The sequence below is a fragment of the Numida meleagris genome, chromosome Z (genome assembly GCF_002078875.1).
Source record: "Numida meleagris isolate 19003 breed g44 Domestic line chromosome Z, NumMel1.0, whole genome shotgun sequence".
Taxonomy (NCBI): domain Eukaryota; kingdom Metazoa; phylum Chordata; class Aves; order Galliformes; family Numididae; genus Numida; species Numida meleagris.
In genome coordinates, this window is record NC_034438.1 from 52,349,756 (window position 1) to 52,374,351 (window position 24,596).

The 24,596-nt window shown below is 42.2% G+C and overlaps 1 protein-coding gene across 3 annotated transcripts in view; it reads left to right on the forward strand.

Annotated features, from left to right (window-relative positions):
• The window catches only part of LOC110390224 (neuronal acetylcholine receptor subunit alpha-7-like), a 40,889-nt gene that overhangs the window by 12,999 nt on the left and 3,294 nt on the right, over positions 1-24,596 (forward strand). For 2 of the 3 annotated variants that reach the window (XM_021381461.1, XM_021381460.1), the window contains exons 3-7: positions 1,253-1,362; positions 6,476-6,643; positions 8,828-9,022; positions 10,252-10,338; positions 21,798-21,907. In XM_021381461.1, the coding sequence (XP_021237136.1) occupies positions 1,253-1,362; positions 6,476-6,643; positions 8,828-9,022; positions 10,252-10,338; positions 21,798-21,907 (670 nt within the window). Of the gene's footprint in view, positions 1-1,252; positions 1,363-3,960; positions 4,041-6,475; positions 6,644-8,827; positions 9,023-10,251; positions 10,339-21,797; positions 21,908-24,596 lie in introns of all 3 variants that reach the window. The other variant, XM_021381459.1, reaches the window with a different exon arrangement.

Here is a 24,596-nt window from a genome sequence, read left to right on the forward strand (position 1 = left end):
CTCTGACATTTTTCTAGTGTTCCTTTTAGTAGTGGAAACAAGAAGATACTGCATTCATCCTTTGGGCAGATCTTAGGAAGTAATACCAACCACATTTTTAGGCCAGTGGGCCTAGGGATCTTGTAACAGACAGCTCAAAGCAATGCTCCCATCATAGCTGAAGGAGACTCAAGAGACTTCAAGAGGCTCAAGGCACCTCCAACAGTAGAGCTGGGCACTTGTAATAAAGGAACCAGGCACCTCATTAGACATGGCTGTCCTGCTCTCCTGGCTTCTGGAAAAATCTCCATGTCTGTCCAAAATTGGGAGCTAGGGTATCCCTTGGAAGTGCAGGGCACTCTAGCATGCACCCCAAATGCAGAGAACTGGATTCAGCCATGCACTGGTTTGCCATCAGCAGTGCCCACGCTCATCGGTGGGACAGCTTCCTGCATAAATGCACCCCCTCCCTCTCCTGCAACTCGCTCCTACTGAAGAGTGAGCTGCCCCAGTCATGCAGGATAAGCAAAACTGATCTTCACTTAGGGCTTTGGTGGAGGGAACTTCCTACCACATCTGCTGCTGGCTGTGTGTGGTGAGAGATATGATCTACTTTTATGGATCATAAACCGATCTCCTTAATGGCTTGTGCTCAGCAAAGATGCAGCTCTGCAGGGAAAAACCTGTGGGAGACTTGAATGATTGAGCTGATTCTGCTTTGACTTGAGCAGCTAAATACTATGTCAAGTTTATGGGTGCAACTGAGTAGGCTGTTTATTCCACAGATATCTGCTGGGATTGGAAGCAGGAATGAGTTTTTTCTGTTGCAGAAACTAACCAAAACCAACATATGGGACTATGGTATCATCACAGCAGAGCCTGCATATATCTTGTTCTTTGCAGAGCGTGTCTTCAGCTATAGCACCAGTAATACTCTTGCAGCCCTCCCATAGGGTTTTTCTGTACGTCACTTTCAGCACAAAAGTTGTGCCTGAGCCTTTCTTAAATTGTTTGAGATGTCTGGCTTCATGTCTCAGAGTGGAGGGGCTAGGCACTACATTAAATAGAGCAGCTAACAACACTGAATCATCAACCTGCAAATTCCTCTCTATATGCCAACCTTTCTTAATAATTAAAGCCTATAATTAAACTATAACTATTATCATACTACTGCTGTCACTACTGGTAATATCTGTTCTGCTCCCATAATATTCCAACTATTTTAAAAGACTTTTACCAGCTTGTATTATCTGATGTATGTATTTTCCAACAGTACTGGGTTGATATTTACTTGTCTTGGGATCAGTATGAATACCCGGGCGTGCAGAACTTGCGATTTCCAGCCGACCAGATTTGGGTACCAGATATTCTTCTCTATAACAGGTAAGCAAGATGCACAATAGACAGTTGCAGCCTAGAACTGGTGCACTAGGTGCTGGTAAACAACAACACTTCATTGATATTCTGGGGTTTTGTCTTCTACTCCTGAAAAAATTAAAATAAAAGTGAACAAATGCAAGTTAACAGATTTTCTTGTAATCAGTCTAAGTCACACTTTCTGTAGTTTTATAGATGTCTTCTTTCTCTTTTCCCAGTGAATGTGAAAACAATCCGTACTCTCCTTGTAATTACCATACCTCTGCTGGAAAATTTGTTGTGCCATAGTCTTCCTGCTTGAACAAAATAATCTGTTTCTTCGCATATTCTCCATTACCCACATTTTATGAATACCTTTCCATCATTCCTTATCTCCTTTAAACCCTCTAGAATCTTTTTTTTTTCTTTTCCATTACGAAGTCCAGCACTCTGGTCAGCACTTCTGCAGTGCTGGGTGGAAGTTTTCCGTAATGACTTTTCTTTATTGTAGTTTTTATATTAAGGGGTTCTACTTTTGCTCTAATATCTTATTTTTGGACTTATTTCGTCCTTTGTCCTAGCAAGATTTTCGCTGACTTGTCCTTCTCTGTCAGTTTTAAGCATAATGCTCTCTAGTTATCTGGGTTGGATTTCCTTCTTCTGGTTTCTGCTATTTTCCCTTCCTAGCACCCTCTATAAGATATCAGAAAGAGGCTTGGAGTGACTAATTCCAGGAGTGACCTGAAAATTGTTTAAGTTCTATTCTTTACTGCAGCTTTACTACTTACAGTCTCTTCACTGATTTTCAGTCTCCAAAAATGATGCATATTATCTGGTCCATATTATTCTAGTTTATTTATAAGAACATGTCACAGGAAGGGCTTTCTGAAGTTCAGATATATCTTCTACTTCCTCTTATTGAATTAGTCAGTAAGAAAATTAGATTGATTTCATGCAGTTGGCCCTTGACAAATCCATGCCAGCTGTTTTTACCTCATTATCTTTGAAGTTAGGATAATGTGTCTATAATTTCACCTTTTTACAAAAAAAAAAAAAAAAGAAAAAAAAGAAATCAGAATTCTCTTTGAACTTCTTTAATTCACTGAGCCCTTTCCTGTACTCCCCAAACTCTCACAAATAGTTGTTAATACTTCAGAGAGCATTTCGGACACCTTCAGTACTTGAGAGTAAATTTCATCAGCGCTGCTGACTGGAGCCTGTCTTTTCTACACTTTTTAATGCATTCCTCCCCTCTCCTGCCTTGGACTGTGACCACTCTATGAGAATTAGTTGTGGTAAGCCACAGTTCATGAAGAGTGAAGCACAAAAGGTACAGGATACTGCAGTTCCCTGTACCATGTTGTTTCCTTTCCTTTCACATCAAGCAGCAGGTCTATCTCATCCTTTATCTTTTCCTTGTTTTCTTCTATTAATGAAAGCCTTTCTTGTTGCCTTTTATGTTATCACTCATTCTGCACCTTAGTCTTTTCACTTTTTTCCCTACTGATTTCTTCTGATTTTAATGTTCTTCCTGAGTCACATGTTCCTGCTCCCATGTTTTCAATATTCAGTCCTTGATTTTCAAGCCCTGATATAGAGGATCCTGATGCAGAGGACATTGTACTTCACTCTTTGACATCAGAGCAGGTTGCGAGTGTGTTCTGTTTCTGGACTTCTTCAGCATTTGTTTCCCCCCCCCCGTTATATCAGGAACTCCCATACCAGCAAGTTACTTTCAGCTTTCTGGCACTGTGTCCACCCTCCTCAGACCTGAACAAGGAGCAGGTCAAAGGAGGAATGGAGATCAGAATTTTCCATGTTTGGTTGCAAGACAGGGTGTGTAAGATGGGAGAGTTACGCAACATGGACCTGCACGTAGCTGTGATAGGCAAGGGACCAGTATGGGAATCCTTCCGTATTTAAACTGGAACACTCCCCCATGCCTCCTTCTTTGAACAATATTCTTGCTCAGGTCATTATTCCCTTCTTTTTCTCAGAATCACTGGAATTCTAAATAAATTCTCTTTTCTTGGTCCCTTTCACAAGGTTTCTACTCTTGAAGTCTCAATCAATACCCTCCTACAATCCCCAGGTCTGAAACAGCTTCTCTCCAGTGCCTTCCTCCATTGCCTGAAGCAAACTTTTGGCCCTTATGCATCCTAAGAGACAGAAGAATTGCTGCCTCAGGGCACCATTGCTCTTACAAGAGATATTTAGGTAAAAAATTACTTGAGTTACACTGTAAGCTGCCTGGTTTTGACAGCAGCCCTAGAAAAGCCTAGTCCTGCCAACAACTCAGTCTCTGGAACTTTCTTAAAGCTTCAAAAACTGTAATACTTCTGCTCCTTTCCCTTCTGCCTTTGCCCCAAGACATCTAACAGCCCCACTTCTTGCTTCTCTGAGGGCACTACAGTAAGCCACCAGCATGTCTGGGTGCAGGCCTGTAGTGTTTATTAGAAAGCAAGGTGCTGGGCTCTTCACCTGGGCATAAGCCAGACCTTGATTCAGACATTTTGTGCATTGAATTCTCACAAAAGATTTTTATTTTTTTTCTGTTGGAAGTTGCTGTATCTTAAACATCAGCTTGCTTTTTCTTTCCTTTGTTTTGTTTGTACTGTGCTGTAGTGCGGATGAAAGATTCGATGCAACATTTCACACAAATGTGCTGGTGAATTACTCTGGATCCTGTCAATATATTCCTCCAGGTAGGATGCGGACTGTGTCTGTTTGCTCAGTGCATAGCTTTGAATAACTACAGGCAGTTTACCTTCATAAAAGAAATCAAAGCATTTAGATGCAGTCCACAGCAATTTTGCAGGATATATAACTTAATTATGAGACAGACTCACTAAGTAATTTAGCTCCATGACTAGTAGCATATTTCCACTTCATAAATCTGCTGAGTAGTTAGATCATTCAGAGGCTCATCTGGGGTATTATCTAAAGCAAGGTGTTGGGTACCTCACATCATGTTATCACAGAGGAAAGTTTCTTATGCAAACCAGTTAGCTCTTTCTTGAGACTGAAGAGAAGTGTGACAACGGGAGGTAACCAGGAGCAGCAATCCCTCTGCAGTGCACTTCACCCTGTGAGGCTGAACCTCCATCTCCAAATGAAAAGACAAACTGAGACCAGACCTGCTGAACCAGACCCAGACCACATTCCGCTTTCCATCTGTATTGCTGATTCAGTGTCCATAAGGCCAAGCAGCCAGGATTACAGCAAACACACAAGCTATCCCCATCATCACTGGCTCTGATGGACAAGATATGTCCAACTCTTGTGCCATGGTGCTGGAATACTGATGCCAAACACATCCGTAAGGGCCACCAGGAAACAAGCGGGTATTTCCTGATGGCTGATCCTCTGTTGATTCCTACCTTTTTTTTTCATGGACAGACCCATAGGAATGGTTGCTCTCCAGACAGCAACAGTTGACAGGAATAAAATCAGCCATGCACCAGAACAGAGCCCTCTCCATCTTTTTTGTTTCTGTACGGGTAGGCGATAGAGAATGTGCCTTTATAGGCTGATTTGGTACTCTGCTAGTTTATTTTCAACTAAGAGAGCGGAAGGTATACCGCACATGCAGAGTACATCTGCAGTGAGCTACAAACTCCATGGTGAAGAATTGGAAGTAGAAAAGAGAGAATATGGAGCAAAGGAAATGTCTCATGAAAAGCATAGAAAATAATTTCTTAGAGGAGTTTTAACTGCTGCTAAATGGCTTTGCCCAATCCATTTTAGAAGGCAAATGTTGATAATCAGCCTACTTAATGCAACAAGCACTCACAGAAGCAGCTAGATTAATCAGGACGTTGGAAAACGCAGTTGAGGCAAAAAGATGGTGTTTTCAGGGCTTCATTAAAGTTTTATTTCCCGTGACTCTGCGAGCAGGCTGTGCTCACTGATGCTCTCCATTAGAGAAACAAGCTCTTCTGGACATGGCTCAGTGGAGGAGCAGAGAGAGAGAGGACGAGGAGGGGACAGCTGTCTGTTGTGAAAGAAGGTAGCAGAGCCAAGATTCAGGAGAAGCTGTGAGAAAACATCCAATGTAACCCACCCAAAAATAGCCGTGACAGTGGGAGGCAGATCTACCAGAAGGTAACAGAGCAAATGGAGGGAATCCAGCTGCTACGGAGCATCAGTATTTGTGCAGGGAAATGCACATACCACATGATTAAGCCACAATGCCCCCAGCTTTTGCAGCAACGGAAAGAAACTGAAACATCTCAGTTTGGAAGATTTTATCTTCAAAAGGCACAACTTGAGCACCTACAGCAAAACACCAAATTGGTTAGGTGACTCAGAGCTAGGATTCACATTAGCTGGTATTTTATGGAGCACACAGAAACAATTACTGCAAGCGGGTCATCTTGGTGAGGCATTGGAGATAACTTTCTATTGAATCAGAAGCTGCTTCTCCATCACACAGTGCCTTTGAGCTGGCCAGCTCAGGGAAGTTGGAGAGCTAAAGTGATAGCTGTATAGCCTCAGGCCTGCAGAGGTGAAGGTTTGTAGGGATGACCTCTGCTTTGCTACCAGCTGCTGGTGATGTGGTCTGTGTAGATAGATCATCTTCCCCCTGCTCTACACTCTCTGTTCTCCTGGACAGCTGGGAAAATCCTGCAACTGCAGCTTGGGGTCCCAAGAATAAATTTTGGAGCAATCCCTAGCTTAATCTCTTCTGTCAGCTGAATAAGAATAAATAAATAAATACATAAATAAAGTGAAATTACACAGTAGCTTTATGGTATGCAACAGTATGCAACAAATCCTAACATCTTCCATTACTTAAAATGAAATAAAGACAGTGGATTAGACACATCCAGAGTAAAATCTGGGTGTGGACCATGGACCAACCAGCCCAAGAGACAGGGAGAGCAGTTCTCATGTGGCTACTGCGTTCTGGACAACCTACCTCAAGGATGCAGTGAAGAAGGGAGGGATCTTCACCAGTGTCCTGGGAGGGGATGATATTGCATTTATGCTGGCATCTTCCACCTGTGCTTCCTGTTTCATTACACCATGACTATGTCATACAAAGTTTTGGAAGGGAAAGTTGCTCACAGTCAATTTAAAAGTTAGGGGTGGAGGTGAACCCTGCACACATTTGATTCTGGTTGATTTTTATCCACAGGCATTTTGAAGAGCACATGTTACATTGATGTCCGCTGGTTCCCTTTTGATGTGCAGAAGTGTGATTTGAAGTTTGGCTCTTGGACTCACAGCGGTTGGCTGATTGACCTGCAGATGCTTGAGGCTGATATTTCCAACTACATCTCAAATGGAGAGTGGGATTTAGTGGGTAAATTGACTTGCCTCTAATTTTCAAAGGCAGAACCCAAATATATAGAAATTATTAATTCTATCAAGACATTTGAAATACAGATATGAAAAGTTTTCATGTAAAAGGCAGCATGAAAAAAGAAGAAAATATCATGGGTGAGAAACAACTTTTCAAGTGCATTCTTTGAAATGTGCCTGAAAACACTGTGTTCTGAAGCAACTGCCTAAATCTAAGTGCATAAATGAAATCTAGTGGTGCTGATGCATCTGAGCAGTTTGTCAGAACTGCACTTAGATGTGTCTTATGTAGACACACTGAACGCTACTGTCACATCTACTCAAACACATCAGTCAAGAATTGATTGGTGTAAAAAACAGTATTTCAGCAAAACTGGAATTAGCTTTTACAGAGATTAATCCTGTTCACCCTGAAAACCATCAAAGAGTCTAGCAGTTTGTAATATCTGCAAATAACTGCAGCATAGTATGTCTCCTGTTCTGTGTTTCAGGATGTACTTGCATTTTTAAAAGAGGAACCTGTGTCCAGAATTAGTTATTCATAGCTAGCTCCTAGTGAGTTATTTTGAACTCATTTAAGTAGGTGTAAATCAGAAGTCATGCTATGGAAATGGACAGAGTTTAGACAACTTTAATAATAACTTGCAGCCGTTTTATTTTCTAATCCAGATATTTGACCAAGGAAATAACTTACCCAGAGCAGCTGAATATGCCATTCAGGGCATCTGAGAAAAAATTAAGAAACATAATCAGTATTCAGGAGTGCTGAAGGACTCCATAGGAAAGTCCTCCTAAAGTCAGTTCATTCCAGAGCATTTCTAACTTGCCAGTGCTTCATTACAGTAGGCACTTCTGTCCAATAAATTTGCCTATCTGGTTAATAAATTGGCCTGTGTTTTACTTGCCTTTGGACAGAACTGGTCCTTAATTAGCTCATTTGGTGAAAGTGTTAGGTAATACCTCAGGCAACTCCCCGCCGTACCCTTTATGGAGACTTGCTGTTCTCCTGTCAACATTTACACATCACAGTACCTTCTGTCATGTGTACAGTAACACAAAAAAAGAAGTAAGCAGTGGTGGCATGAAACATGCAAGGTGCTAAGCTCTGCCAGCTGCCCATGACACATGTCCTGCTGCAGTCCCTGCCATACAGCCTCTTGGACAGTCTACTGCAACTAGGTCAGCATTGCTAAGCCTACAGTACAGCTATGTTGTATAACAATGTATCTTAACTTTACTACATGACAGAATATAAGATTGATCTGACTACTTTGGAAAATCTGAACTGGTGACATTTGTCCTATCTGATGCATGGGCTAGTGTGCACGACATCAAAAGTTAGCCATCATTCTCTAAGTGCAGGAAGGCAGAAGTCATCTTTGTATTAGACTAGCCTTTGGCCTCTGTTTGCACATTTTCCCTTTTGGAGGCTGGGTTGCTGAGACTGGTTTTGAACTGGACCGGATGAGCTCCTTTAGCTGAGCCAGGTTCTAATGACGCAGAAAGTATGAAAGTAAATGCTAGAAAACACAGAAGGTGGATTAGGAACAGCAGGCAGCTTGCACTGTCAATTCAGATGTTTCTGAAGACACTAAGTTCTTAAGAGTCAGCCTTGGCTGATTTAACCCTGTTATGATTTATTTCAGCTTTAAAACGGCATTGAGCTGAGACATGTTGTCCCTGGTCTCATTAAATCTATTCAAGCATATGTGCATTATTGGCTACAAGTGTTAGAAAATGACTTTTGCCTTGTAGCTGATTTAGGTATTTCTTTTCTCCATACTTTCTCCTTTCAGCAGACAGCTGTAGGAGCCAGACAAGTTGACAATTTGAGCCTTGGTTGCCTGGAGGTAGAGCCAGCTGGCCTCCACCCCACACTAGCTCCTCTGTGAGGAAAGCAGCAGTTTGAAGCCAGTACAGGAGATACCTTGTTTCTTTTTCCTCATCCCTCTACTTGCCTTAAGCCTAAGAGGGAAAACACAGGAGCAATAGGGTGGTAGCAGGGGTTGGATCTGCTGGTGGCAGAGCAGTAGGCTAGAGGATCTCTGGAGGTCCTTTCAGTGCCAGTGAGAGGCCATCTGGGCAAAAATGCCAATGCTTATAAGCCATCAGGACTTGGCCCCTTCCAAGGGGATGCTGAGCAGTCCTGCGCCGCTGCCCACTACTCTGATCTCCCTCTCTGCAGGTGTCCCAGGAAAGAGGAATGAGTTGTACTATGAATGCTGTAAAGAACCATATCCAGATGTGACGTACACCATCACCATGCGCCGACGCACTCTCTACTATGGCTTGAACCTATTGATTCCCTGTGTTCTCATATCTGGCTTGGCACTGCTTGTTTTCCTTTTGCCTGCTGATTCAGGAGAGAAGATTTCTTTAGGTAATTGCTAAAGATTTCACTTATTTCTTATGTACTTCCCACAAAAATGGCAAATAATACCTCATGGTTCTTAATGAAGATTTCCCTGGAGGAGCAACAGAAGCACTTGTTGCAGAAACAGGAGTAAGAGTTTCTGTATGGCATTCACACATACAGTTCTAAAAACTTTGGATTCTCCCTGGGATGAAGCAGAACTTGTCACTGGCAGAGGAAGCAGTGGTAGTTCTCCATCTCCTCTGTCATTCTGTTCCTTAGCACATCTCAGTGCATTTCACAGCTGATTAAGTCCCTTTTTCAGTTAGGACATAGTAAGAAACAGAGAGTGAAGGATCTTGAGAAGCGACTGGGCATTGAATTTTCACCTTACAAGTGCAACTCTCAAACCTCCAAGCTACGAGTTCCCCATGAATGCAAAGTAATGACAGTCAAGGAAGAGCTAAATAATATTTACTGTCATGTGTATCAGTATAGACAGGAGGGGTGCTTCCAAGAGAAAGTTGGAAATATATGAGAATGACCCAGGTGAGACTTTTAGAATCAGTTGTGCACAAATCTGATCAGGACAGAGATATTGAAATAGTACCAAATGTACATGATTAGTGGAAACACCAGAGCACTGAACAGCCAGTCTTTCAAGAAGCAAAACATGGGCTATGAGGGATGTGACTGCTGACTGTGAAAAATAGGGTGCAGGCAAGGAGAAGAACTGTTTGAGCTAAAGCACAAAAAGAGGGTGTAATATTCATGCTAACACATGAAATGGAAGGCAATTTCTCAGCACAGGGCAGCCTTTCCAGAGAGAACAAAATAACACAGAGCTACTTTTGTAACAAGCTGCAGCTCTACGGAGGGTGTTATGTAACATGTAACAGTCAAAACAAGTCTCCTCATCTTGAGCAGTTGTCCGGGTTTTGTGTGTTCTCTGCTTTGCAAGAACAGTGTATTTTATCAATTCTGCAGGTTCCATTTCACTGAGGAGCAAAGAAACTCCCTTACTTTGAGAGAAGCAAAGGTTTGGGTGCAACTGAAAAGTGGAAAGAGAACAGATAGAGACATATCCAAAGATGCTCTCAGTTGGTAGAAGTTCTCACCTGCCCTGACAAGCGTGAATTCATGGATTTGGCTTAGTTGTAGATGAGGACTAGGTTATATTTAACAGCAAAGACATCAGAGGAGAAGCTGCAGCAATCATGTTCCTGATATTTCCTCTCCATGTTCATTCCCTGCAGGTATCACTGTTCTGCTTTCCCTGACTGTATTCATGCTGCTTGTGGCTGAGATCATGCCTGCAACTTCTGATTCAGTCCCACTAATAGGTAGGTTGATTTTCTTTGCTCTGTGCAAAAAGTACAATGTTTCTCAAGAGTTGTTCAAAGCCTGTTGGAGCTTTGACTCTTAATAAATAGTTTTGCATTTGAGCAATGTTAGGAGTAGACCTCTGGGCTTTACTGTTTGTGTAGATGCAGAAAAAAACTTGCATGAGGGATACAAAGTGACTTTGGAAATATCAGATGAGCTGGTAATTGTAATAATTAAAGGGACACCAAATCAGTGTAGCTTGGAGGTTTGGGCAGGCAAAGCACAAAGGACAGCACAACCAGTGCATGGGAACAACTGGGATCGCAGAATAATACTCAGACTTGGCTCTGAGTTCACTGAATCTGGGTTCACTGAGTTACTTTGACAGCTCTCTGGATGAAGCTATGCCCACAGAAAGCTTTTGAAGATGTTTTTGATGCTGTCTGAAGATAAGTTTTTCCTCTTCCACATCACCTGCCCCCCATTCTGTTATATATTGTTGATGATTTTTTATTGTACTACTGGAAGCAAGTTAACATGTTTTTGCATAAATATAAAAAGTTTTAACGCACAGTGCATTGGAGAGTCCTGCTACCATAAATGGATCCACAGAGAGTTGGAAAATATATCTCTTGAGCCTTTAAACAACACTGAAGCCTCAGTTTCTGCTGGTGGTCATCCCCTCCAAGCTATACAAAGAACTCACATTAGTGCAACTGCATGTTGTTCTTTTGAAATAAACAGTGTGTTAAATCACCATGCTGTCACAGTGGAGTTTGTCCCTACCAAGGGATGAAGATGAGAGCAGAGTGGTGAGTCTTGCACAAATCACTCAAGAAATTCCCATCACTGTCTGAAGAGCAAGATTCAACCGACAGCTACAGAAGTGAATACAATGACAAAACTTATGGGAGCTCATACTTTGGGGGAAATGCTTTTAGGAATGCACAGCCTATACTGTGAACAAAACAGTTGTTATGACTGGCTTAAAAATCTCTAAAGCTAGAAATAGCCTTGTAAAATCCAAACCAGGAACTGTCTAGTCAATTCTCTTTCTGGCCAGTGTTAAATAACTATGAAGACAATACAAGAAATCCAAAGGAGTTGAGAAGCTATGAAGGATTAAATGATTTTCACAAGGTCATGCAAGAATGACAGAGGGATTTAATAATTTTTTTCATGAATTTCTTCTTTCTGAAGTGTCAAATAACAAGGCAGGTGAGGGATTCACTGTTGTTCTATAAGGTGAATTGAAATGAAAGGAGAGGTTGCTTTTTTGTTATGGGACCATCCTATCAATGAGCTGGCACAGTAAGACACTGACTGAACGTTATGAACTTTAGCACAAAAAATGAGAACAGTGGTCTTGACAGTGTGTTATTTCTGAGGTTGAGTGTGACAGAAGCAACAGGGAGGGAAAGTTGCCTCTGTGTCTTGTACCTTTCTCCACCAACTGCTTGGTCACTAGCAGCATGACAGGGGTAGAAGGAGCTCTCAGACTAGGATCCAGTGGGCCATGCATGGCAAAGACTCCAGCCTCTGCCAGGTGAACCCCCTGAAGCTGCCCTTTGAGAAGCAGAGGCAGAAGGGAAGACACTGAAGCTGGTCAGCCTGCCAGCAGATTCAGGTGCCTCCATCTCTGTTGGCTTGAAGATGCAGAAACCCAGCAGAGTTGTGAAAGCTCAACTGAATGGGAGAGGCAGAAGGCTGGGTAGCAGTTTGTGATCATTAAAGGCACAGGTTTGTATGTTGCCTTTCTGTTGCATCCACATGCATTCATGGGCAGGGCCTGAGTTAATACTGGCATCTGCCAAAGGAGAAGTTACTGTTAGTAATCCCATGGGGATGGGCAAAGCAGCCAGTAGTTGTCTCTTTCTCTGGAACAAGTAAGCTGTGTAGTGCAGTCCTGCGTTTCCTGGTCCTCCTTTTGCAAAATTTAGATAAGCCTTTAAAAGGGAGAAAATGAGGCTGGAACTGTGCTTTTCTGCAAGACCCAGGTAACAAGACATGCCACGTGGCCATTTGAGTCATTTCTGTCATGAGATCAGTTTGGGTGGGCCATACAGTCATCATTATTTTTTTTTTCATAGGATAATCCCTCTATCTTGAGCTCATGAAGCCTCAATTTTCCCAGTGGAAACTGGGTAAAGCATCATTTCCAGACCTCAGCAGGGTAGGGAAAACAAACCTGTTTTGGTTCATAAAATAAAGAATTATGAACACCACAGGAAAACTCAGAAAATGTTAAAACATCATCTCTTGAGCTAAGGTCAATATATGCATGCAAATCATGATTAAAGTACACATTCCAGGCAACTGAAATAAATAAAATATCCAACAATATATCTTGGTGCTGACAGAAGATGCACTTCATCATTGTAAAATTAAAGCCTAGCACAAATTGTATCGTAAAAAGAGCAAAAGAACATTTACTCAGACATCTTAATATTTAACTTCATGAGAAAAAACGCAGACCTACCTGTGGGGAAGGAAGGTGACAATGAAACAGTAAGGGTAGTGACACCTACCGGCAAGAGTTCCTGAAAGCTTCCAAATAACATGGAAATCTTACCGAGTGAGATTCTAGCCACTGAGTCACACAGGAGCTTCCAAAATAACTAACAAAACCCTTGTCTGTATGTATACCTAGGACTCCACAAAGGTAGGTAGAAGACATTGAGAGATAGTGAAAGCATAGACTTGTATATGCTCCGTGCACTAGCTTTAACTAGATCAGTTTCTACTGATACAATTCCCTACTAGAGAAAATAAGATGTATAAGGAAAAAAAAACCTATAGAAATTTATGTATTACTATGGATTTAGGTACTAGAACAACGGACTAATTACTACGTAATCCAGCGTAGATATAGCGAGCATCACATACTGATAGGGGGTGAGGGATGGTGGTAATGGTGGTGGGGTAACCTATTTGGTCAAGTCCCTTGCTCCTTGTGAATGTTGTCTCAATTATTAGGATCACTCACATCTGTTTATCCCTTTTAGAGCACAAAGTCAAGGAGATGATAAAGAAGTCTCTTCTCACAACTAGTATACCAAATAAGCGTCGTTGGAAGTATATATTACTATAAGTTTTTAAAAAATACCTAAATAGTTAGAGCACTTCAAATGTATTTGAAATGCACCTCTTAAAGTTGTCATATCAGTCAAACACAGTCTGTTTCTTTCGTCTGTACATTAGACAAATTTTGTATTGTGGAATATAGTAAAAGAATAATCCTAGCATATAAGTGTTTTGTAAGACCCTGGAGACTGACTTCAGATATCCAGATAAGGGACTCCTAAACCAGTCTCATGTCTACAGTTATCTGATGCTTCCTTGTTACAGCCCAAAAGAAAATTAACCTTGACATCCTGGAGTGCTCTCAAGCACGATGCTCTCAAAGACTACCGTTCCCATGCAATGGAAGCTTCTTATTTCATGGGGTGACAGGACGATTCAGATTGGAAAGGACTTTGTGATGTTTCTAGCCCAGGCCTTGCTTGGAGCACATTCAAATCTGGGGTTAGATGAGGCTGCTGAGGATTTTCTAGTTGTGTCTTGGAGCCTCCAAGGACAGAGATGACTCAGCCACCTCTCTGGGCAACCTATTCCACTGTGCAGCTGCACTCAGGAGGAAGAAGTCTGAGCATCTTGTTTCAGTTTATGCCTGCTCTCACCGTCTAACTAGACACTGCTGTGAGGAACCTCTCCTTGCCATCCCTTTCCTGAAGGGAACATGGTGTTGTCAGGTACCCCAGAGCTCCAGCCTGAAATGGTGTTGTCAGGTACCCCAGAGCTCCAGCCTGAAAGCTATGGCCATGCAACCCCTCCTCAGGGGGCCTTACTGAGCCCAGTGGTTTGCTGACATAGTTCAGTTTTCTACTGCTTGTGTAATGGTAGAAAGTCTTCCTGATGTTCTTAACTCCCTTGTCAGTCTCAGCTGCTTAGCTTTAGCTTTCCTAGCACCAGCTGTGAATGCCTAAATAGTGATTACAGATCTTGCCTTTGTAGCCTGTCCTTGCTCCCTGCCCTGCAAGGTATGTTGACCTTTTGCACTGAAGCACCATCATGGGTTCCATGCTGGTCTTCTGATGCATTTCCTTATTTCTCTGAGTAATGGTGGGAGCTTTTATTGCACTTGAAGGCTTCTATCCTGTAAGCCCTCACTGTTTTCATGTGTTGCTTTACCCTTCTGAGCTTTCTCTGGCGCAATCTGTTTCCCTTCATGCATTTGTTTACATACTATGGAGGTGAGACCTTCCAAGTTGTTTCACCATTCCTGAGATCTTTCATATTCTGGCCACTCTGCATCATTTTCATTCTGTGACTTCTCAAATGAAGTTTGGGTTCCTCTGTTCCATAGTGTTCCAGGTTTAAAGCCCTGCTCCTAACTCCTAGCTCGACTCCAAACAAACAGGGAAAGACTGTTCACCCTTCTGGCTTCTGTACCCAAATACCCTTTATTCAGCAGGTACTGAGCTGGGCTGAGTTACATAGCATGATCCTGAGATCAGAAAATCCTATCCCCACTCCAACAATGCCCAACCTCTCCACAGTGGTCTTGTAGTAGGTAATAATTGGGACATTTAGTTGCTAAATTGTATTTACCACATAATGATCATGTTTCTTCACTGTTGTCTTTGGTTTGCCTAAAAGCCCTCTTGGATTGATTGGGAGGAAAAGGGGGATGCTTGGACAGTTTGGTCAATTCCTGGAGAATCATAATAGTTAGTGTCAAGTTGCAGGAACCGAGAACTCAGAGAATGCTTAAAATGGTTGCAAGTAATTTGATCTTGAAGAAAAAAAATCCACTGCTAATCCGCAGAAAAGTTACTGTTGCTGTTCTTCTGTTCTTCATGCATGTAGGTGACATGCTCTGAAAAGATGACCTCACACACCTTGGAAAATCTGCATTGTATTCTTACATTTTGTTTTTTGTAAAAACCTTGCTTCTAATGCTACCTGGACATAGCTGAATGCTTCTGACTTTCACTAGTGTGAAAACATTTGACTGAAAAATGCTTTACATCTTACTTTTCTCCATTGTTTGACCTCAGCTTTAACTAGCTAACTAAGAAGAGGTAGTAATGTCAGAAATTCTTGCGGATGCTGTTTGGAGTGCCTCTGTTGAGAAAAAGAAATGCTGCTCTAATTTGACACCTAGAAAATAACTCACTTCTCGGGTCTGGACTATTTGCAAGGAAATGTGGAAATTATATAATGACTCTTTTTAGCTGAGGCCATATTACCTTGTCCTCAGTTTACACTTAGAATAAACAAAGCACCACTCAGCCTAAAAAATCACAAGGGCAAGATACTTGCTTATTTCTGCCTCTCTGCAAAGCGTCCCTCTGCTTCCTTGGTGTGTCCTTTTGCATTCTCTGTCAGTTTGTAAAGCTGCCCAGGGGCTCTCTTAATCCATCATTTGCAGCTTCCCCTCACAGTGGACTCACATTTCTAAACAGTTCACTAAATGCTGTGTTAATGCACATTAAAAACAAGCTGACTTCTTTTCTGCAAAGAGCAGGTGACAAAATTTGAGCTAGAAATCAGCAGCAGGCTGGTTAGCAGCTTCCAACATCTGGACCCTGATGCTCCACTGCACTGCTGAGTGAGGTGTGCTGGAGCTTTCTTTTCCACAAGACAGTCCCTTTCTCTGACAGAAGTGTTCCAGCTTCGTAGGTGGCTGATGACATTGGGACTCTGCTCTTTCCTGGCTGTCTCTGGGGCTCGCATGCAGAACTGCTTCCATCCTTCTCCACAGTAGCCTCCATGTTTAGGGGCAAAAGCTATTTCCAAAACCCAGTTTTCAGCAGCATGTGTGTGTGCCAAGTAAGTCACCAAGATCATTCAATGCTTGCACACTGCTTTTCTCCAAATTCATCTGTGATGCCAACTCTGGGAACCAGAGTGAGGGCGCCTCTGTTTCTTTTTAAAAAAACTACCCATAGCAACAGAAACCAGCTTAGCGTTTTGGATTAAGAGCAACCAAGTCCCATGGCGTCTACAAACAGTGGTTTGGCCAGAGTCCAACACAAGTCGATTGTATGCACAAGGCTTGTTTCAATTCTGCATCCTGGAGCACCCTCCTGGCACTAAAAGCTCTGGATTGTAGCTCCTTAAAAAACTTTCAGGCCATCACTATACATCAGTAGCTGTGTCCTAAACTTACCCTCCCTGTTATAGCTTCATCATTCCTCATAGGCAGTGTGTCTGGCTGCACACATGCTTTGACTTGCTTATAATTTCTCTCTAAAAATATTTTATAAAGAATCTAGTTATGTAGAGAGCAGGATTTCATTACTTGAGGAAGGAATATATAAATAAATGCAGAGAACTCCAGATGTGATGCACACGTGAAATTACTGCCTGAGTGCACTGGTCACTGGCTTAAATCCTGAAGCCTGTGGAGTACTGCTCAGGTATGACAACTGCTCTTTCTGCTTCTAAAAACCTATGCAGTTGTGCACAGATGTGTCTCGCATGATAAAAGCCAGCAATCTCAAGTGAATTTCATGCATCTTCCAGCCCTTTCCACTCAGGATCATGGCATCTAGCCTAGCGCATTATATAAGAAGGGATATCTACATGGATGTGCATCACACTGTGCTGATTTTCCAGTTCAGTGACGAAGTCAAAATTAAGCAAATACTCTTATTTCAATTAAAACTTTCATACAAAGTCAGGACCTGTCCACTGAAACTCAAGGATTAAGTAATTTCCTTGAGAACTACTTTTGAGGCTTTCAGATGTAAACTGTTAGTGATGTTTCTCTGTTCTTTTTTTTTGTTGTTTTGTTTAATTGTTTGTTTTTAAAATTCTATAAAGGCAATCATATGCAGGCTAATAGGGCTGGATAATCAAATCCATTTTTATGACCGTATCTGAGGATCAGATTTCTTCTTAAGGCAATAGACATATGCCTTCATTCTTCTTTTTAAAAAGCATTACAACTCTCTGCTTACAGTCTCCATATCTCTGGCTTGCTTCATTAAGTTGTATTTCCCACTTGAAAGCAACCCTCTTCCCTCTTCCTCTGTGATGCTGACTTCTTCCATCACCACATCAATCACCTACTTCAGAAAGTATCTTCTTCACCTGTCTACATCCACTTGGCACCCACCTCTGTTTTACTGTGCTGGTGTCCCACTTCTTGCTCATCTGGCTGCTTACTCTCCTGTCGGTACAAAGCTCACAGAAAACCACCAGTCTTTGAGGTCAGACCCCAGGTGGCAGAGAAGTACAGTCCTGCAGAAAAGCAGCTAGGGGATGGCTTCAGCTTGAGACCAAAGCTGCCGTAAGCTGTGATCTGGCTGCTCTCTTCCAGCCCAGCACTCTGCAGAAGTCAGATTAGATTGCTTAAAAGCCAAATTCCCAAATGAAACATTCAGCCTTCTGAAACCAGTCAGACGGTTTATTTCTTCCCATGAAGACTTTTCATCTCTGGGAATTCATGGCATCCTCTTAACAGAAGTCCTCAGTAATTTCAGATTTTTTTCTTCAATATCTCCAAAACACTGCAAACCTCAGAAGAATATTAGGAAACATTTCTTCTCAGAAAGAATGGTGCTACACTGGCATGGGCTGCCCATGGAGGTGGTGGAGTCACTGTCCCTGGAAGTGTTCAAGAACCGTGTGGATGTGGCACTGAGGGATGTGCTCAATGGGCACGGTGAGGATGTGCTGATGGTTAAATTAGATGATCTTGCTGCTTTTTTCCAGCCTTAATTGTTCTGCGATTCTACGATTTTTTCTTTGCAGCTCTCTCCAGAATAGGAATCGTGTTGCAGAAAGTGTGTAACACCCAAAACCTGTGCAGAGAGAGTGGTTGAAAGTGGACGGTGTTTGGGGGCGGGGGGTGAATATAGGGAATGGTCATTTCCTATGGTCAGTATCTACATGATGCATGACATCTTGGCTGGACTTATCAAATGCTGCACAAAAAACTCAAGTTAGCTTAAATCTAGGTAACATTACTGCATTTTCCTCTGTCTCCTTCATCTGCTTGCTTATTCTAAATCCACAAAACTTAATTTGCTGCTCAGGGCCCTACTACACTGATTTGTTTTCAGTCTTCTCCCCTCCTCACTGTTCATTATCGTGCCAATGTTATTTCGATACAAATGAAGGTCATGAGCTGTGAGTAAGTACGTTTGCAGCAGATGCTTGGGGTGATTTCTTGCAGTTAGTCATACAGGAAACGAGATGGCAAATTGCTAAGACAAGGAAGCAGTGTGGTGCTTTTGCCACCTCCAGGAGTTACAGATTGTTTTAAGCTATGAGCATAAGACATTAGTAGTTCTGACTAGAGAGAGAAAATGAGATTAATCTATTGCAGTTTCTGTCATCTGCCTGTATGTCCTCAGCCACTGCCGTTTCATTTTTCTCTGTGTCTTTTCAGTTTTTTTTGAGTGTTTTTCTCCCCTCCCTTTCATGGTCCTGACAGGAGCTTTGCTGATGGCAGGCCTTCTCTCAGCATCTTCCATCCAATACAAGGCAGCAGTTCTTTACAGTGATCTTTGGTGTTTTTCCCAAAGTTAAATATCTTGTATGCACTTTATTTAAAACAGAGAAAAGAAGAGTTTTATTTCTCAAACATCTGGTCCTATACTTCAATAGCATGTGGGGAGGAGAAGAGATTGAAAATACTGCTCCATGACCCCTGCAGTTACCATAACCAAGAAATAAACATGAGATCTAACCCTGAATTCTCTGCCTTTAAAGGCATTTTATGTTTGTGAAAAACCAGCTGGACTGTGGCAATGTTCTTTGCTTTTTGCTGCTGGTGAGAGCTAATGGAATGCACAGTGTATCCCAGCAAGTCTGCCTATGAGCAACCATTACCTGCTGCAGACTGTGATGGTGTCTGCCCAGCATGAGTCCTACTTCCTGCCATGGGAGAAAAGGATAGCTGGAATTCCTTATGCTGGGATCTGAGGTTTCCTGCACCCTCCGCAGATTCAGTTCATGAACCTGGAGCATTTTCAGAGGGAACAATATATCTCATACTGAGAATGTACTGGGTCATTTCTGTCATTTCATGAGCGTTTACCAGAAGCCCTCAGCACTAAATGATTGAAATGACTTAGACCAGCTCTGAAACAGTCCAGAATGTCAGATGCAAAAACTGATGCTTCCAGCAAAGAAAGAATAGCAGTGGGAGGCACCCAGCCTCACCATTGTAAATACCTGATTATGACACTCACCTTCATCCCCCAGTATTCCACAGTACCAGCAACACTGCAGTTGGTCACAAAGGAAAAGCTCTGCTTTTCCTATGATTAGCTGTTTTAATAAATCTGGATAATGTACTGCCTTCTCAGTCAGTGTTCAGTGATAAAATCAACAAAGCAAAGCATCCATCTGGAATCATATCTCCCCTCAGGGTTTTATTTACCCTGTTCCTAATCAGCCCGTAAAGTTTATCCGGTTCCACTCAAGCAGCAGATCTTACAAATAACTTCTAGAATAAATCACGTTGCATCTCTGACATAGGATAATGTCACTAAAGGTCCATAAAAGGTGCTGGAAGCTCCTCTATTTCTGAACTGCAAGTCAGTGCCATTATTTTGATTTAGGCAATGTCAGAGTATGTCTGCAGGATCAAGTAGTTGTCACTGATTTTTTGAAGAGCTTCTGGGTCTCTGTGGCTGTATGAGATCTGTATCTGCTATGACAGCAGCACCTGATCTTCTTCTGACAGTGATGAGTCAGAGGTTGACAACTGCAGATGTTAAAACAGCTGTCCAGGTAGCATGTTACATCATGTCTCCTTTGGCAAAAGGAAGAAAATCAGCTGTAGAAGAGCACATACTTCATGTTTGAGAGGGATCAACTGAGAGTCTGGAACAACTCTTCACACACAACTGCTAAAGAGAACAGCTTTGAAATCACATGAAGAGCATCTAGTGGTGTCCAGAGCAGACCTTGGTATTCCTGTGAAATGTCACTGTATACATCAGGTACACCAAGGGACTGAAAACACAGATCTGGTCCCTTCTCCTGGCCTGTGGCAGCTGTCCAGGGCAGAGAGTATAAGCAAGCCAGCTGCCTTTTACACTGGGTCAGAAACTTCCCCGGTGTGCCTCAGAGCAGCTGGCCTGCACTGCCACATCCCATACTCTTTCAGATGCACTCTGATCTGGGATTGCTTTTTCTTAATCTGAGAGCTGACACTGCAATCGGTGAGGTGATTTGTTAAAGCCTCCAGAGTGACCTCTATGTGTGAGGGAAGATCTTAGCAACCAGGAACTCTTAAGAAGAATACAGAAAGATGCTTAGTGAGAGATGCTGAACATTTTCCTTCTGCTGTATAAATGAAAGAGGATGAGCTTCTCTTTGTGAAATTGTATTCACATTTATCTCCACCAAGAGACACACATGGGAGCAGGACTTTCTGAGACCAGTGGCTTCAAAGCCCTAAGTGCATAACTGCTGTATGCTTATGGATGGACCCTAAAATACTGGGGGAAAAAATGTCTAGTGGGTGGACTGTGGCTCAGTTGCTATGACACTGCTTTTTTCATGTGCTGCATATCGTGGGAGAGCATCTCTATTTTTCTGTGGCAGTGCTCAGCAAATTCAGTGAGGACCCAGGAATAGAGTTCACTAATTCCTGCTTGTGTGGGCCTAGGGTAGGGTGAGAGGAGACTGCAGCCTACAGGGAGTGCCACAGTTCCCAGTCTGTTCCTGAAAGAACTGTTTTCCCTGCTTACTAGCTGATATCCTTAGCAATTTTCTGACCTCAGTTCCCAAGTTTACTGCATACAAAGTTAAAACTGTGAATTCATTTGCTAATCATTGCCTGGTATCTTAGGAACGTCAGGTAATACAAAGTTCTTTTCAGATTCAACAAAGTATGTAATTTTATGAGGTTCTATAAAAAATACAAACCAAAGCCCTTCTAAATTGAACATTTCAGGCTTGGAAGTCTTATTGAAGGCACTAAAATGCATGGAATTTACTGCAGCATTTAGTATTTTATAACAGTAATTAGACCAGTGATATCAGCACTTCTATGTTTCTGTGGTATGGGGCATGCTGGAGTCAGTTCAGCCAGCTCCTCTCAAGCCTGAGTTCATGGTTTGCTGTGCTTCTGCCTGGCTATTGGCTCTGTTCTCTGATAAGTAGATGCAACAGAGACCCCTCAATTCACATCACCCACAGGAGCATCCTGCTAATTCAGCTGTGAAATGTATTGTATCGTGGAGAGCTCATAGAAACCAAGAGGGGGTAGCCTTAAGGACTGAGGAGGGTGCTGAGTAGTCCACCCTTGTGGGCAGCAACGAGGTGAGGGAGCAGAAAGTGGTGCCACAACCACACTTTCTGGGGGTCCACTGACACCAGTGTGGAATATCAGAGAAGAGGATGTTCGGATGAGATTCAGCACTTCTTAAATGTAGCTCAAGGTCAAGGAATGTTATTTGCCTTTTGCTTTTCTCCTCTCCTGACCAAATCCTCCTTTTACATGCAGCTCAGTATTTCGCTAGCATCATGGTCATTGTTGGTCTGTCTGTGGTTGTAACGGTGCTGGTTCTGCAGTTTCACCATCATGACCCACAAGCAGGAAAGATGCCCAGATGGGTGAGTAGATTTCGTAGTAAATATTCAACATCATTTGATGAAAAAACCTGAATGTTATGGCAAACTGACAAGGGACAGATGTTGTTCCCCATTAATCTCAAACGACAACTATGGGCAGTATGTTTTACACAGTTATGCTTGATATTAGAGAGAGAGAACAAACATAATAAATTTGGATTTCCCTTAGAAACAGCACAGTTGTTTGAGTTTTCTATTTAAACCTTTAAACAGGGGTAGGTTGAGCCATGGCAGAGTAATCTTTCTCTGCACCTGCTTGCAAGGGCTGACCCTGTGAGCAAAACCTTTGATTTCTTATCCAGCAGACACTGCACAAACATTTACTAGACTCTGTTGGGCAGTTTGTCCGCTCTGTTCCCTTAAAGAAAAGGGCACAGCATTATGCTTTGTATTTAATGGCAGAGCTGTGATATCCCCAGAAGAAAGGAAGGAGGGGAAGCTGATTTGCTTATCCTGTCTTACAAATGTCCCAGTTATGGGCTGACGCCCAGAGATGCCAGAAAACCAGGAACTCCAGTGCTTTTGTGCTGAATACTGAACCCAGCTATGGTTCTCACAGCTTGGAGCTGGTTCCTGTTGCACCATCAGCAGAAACAGAAAGGCAACACTGTTGGGCTCAGTCTGACTGCACTGACATCACTTATTCAGAAACTGCCATTTGCTGAGGCTACATCCAATGGTCTGGGTGGAAAATCAATTTTGTCTGCTTCCATCTGATCACTTCTTAGTGCAATTAACATGTGGACACTCTTTTCTCTACAGCAGAAAACTCTGTTATCCCAGTGAGGTCTGGCACCTCTCCCAGATGCCTTTCAGGGGAATGTATTTACTTTATATTTTCAAGTTAAAACAATTTTTTTTTCTCTCTATTTACTAAGAATAGGTTTAGAATAAGCAGGATATGCTTTGCTGTTAAAAAAAGAAAAGCAATGAAGGCATAAGCAGATACAAATAGTCATCTGCATATCCTGGTTTCACAAATGTGTCTGTTTCTACAGCATCCTGTAGTATCTCATTTGCCACAGTTGTCACGCTAGACAGTTATCCTGACATGATGTTAAACGTCACATGATTACCAGTGTCAGCCTGAGAACAGAAATGCTTTCTAATTTAGCTTCTCTAAAAATAAACTGCAGCATCAGAGCAAAATAAAAAAATAAAAAAGGAAGTCCAATACCTATTTAGCTTACAAGTGAGAAGAATGGGAGAATGTGGGTCTAGACCTGTGTCTTGAGGTACATTGTCTGGGACTTGTTTACCCACTACTGACCTGCTGCTAAGTTTTGGGACTACCTTTTGGTCTGCGTTTGTCAACATCAGGATCAAAGAACGCGAAGATAAAACTACAGAGAAAAAAGACCTGGATGTGTACTCTGGGTTTTTGTCACAAAGCTGAGGTCCACTGTCAGTTGGCTGAGAAGACAGAGTGCAATGAGTTCTCACTCCTGAGGAACCTGACTCAGTGCCCTGACTGCTGAACTGTCATACATTAAAAAAAAACACAAAAACAAACAAACAAAACAAACAAAACAAAGAACACCACCACAGTTGTGAAGTAAAATCTCTGGAAGGAACTATAAGGAAGATCAAATGATAGGCTGTGAAAGCTGTAGACCAGGAAAGCTGACAGGGCTGTGGGATCTCAAGAGAAAAAAGGTAAATGCCAAATTTGTAGGGAAGAGTTTGACACCACAGAAGCGATGCTATTCCTCCACAATAAAATACCATGGCTCAGTCATTTGGATTCACAGCACATTTTCCATTTTTATTTTTTCCTGTGAACCTAGTTCAGGGCAGATTACATTTTTAGTTTAGAGACATCCTTACAGACTTTTGCTTAATAAAATACAGGAATTTGAGATAACTATCTGCAGAAAATAGGAAATAGCTTACCTGAATTTTTTCTCTGCAGTTCTGGTCTCAGCAGATATCCCTACCATCCAATTATTCTCCACTGACTGGATGTTGTTACAGGATTATTTTTACTTCCTGTTCAAATGCAATTAGCATTTGGGGAAAGTGTCAGGGAAAGTCACTAGGTTTGTGTGGGAGCAACTCCAAAACTAGAGAGTTTGACTGCATTACCTACACACCTCATTTATAAACTTTTCCCAATTGAGCAGTTTTGTTTCCCTGCTTGTCTCTCATCTCCCAAGATCTCTGTTTGGCCTTTGGATCAGAAAAGGTAGGAGGTAGGAGTGTTAGCATTTAGCCTTTCTGTAGGTTCTTGCTTCTTCCCTTACTTCACAGATGATAATTTTGCCCTCTTCTCTATTAATCTTTGACAGCTTAATATAGCCAACTTTTTTCCTAGAGAGGAGCTTAAATCCACAGCATTCAGACATGGTATTTCTTAGTTACTCTGTTGAGAAGTGGGAGCTGCCATCTACTTGGTACTCCACTCACTGTGGAGCAGAGCACTAATGACAGTCCAGCTAATTAGCACTTTGAGAGTAGATAATATCAGGCATGAGTTACAGCTCCATCGCTGTGCCTCTGCTGACAACCAAAATACTGCACTGTACATGAGAAAAACAGGAAGACCAAGCACAGAGAGCAGGAAGGGGGCTGCGGGAAAAGGCAAGAGCTCTCCGGCTCTTTGCTGCACTTAAATCAGGTTCATTGAGTTTCAGTTTTTTCTTTGTATATACTTGTATCTGGACCAGCTGAT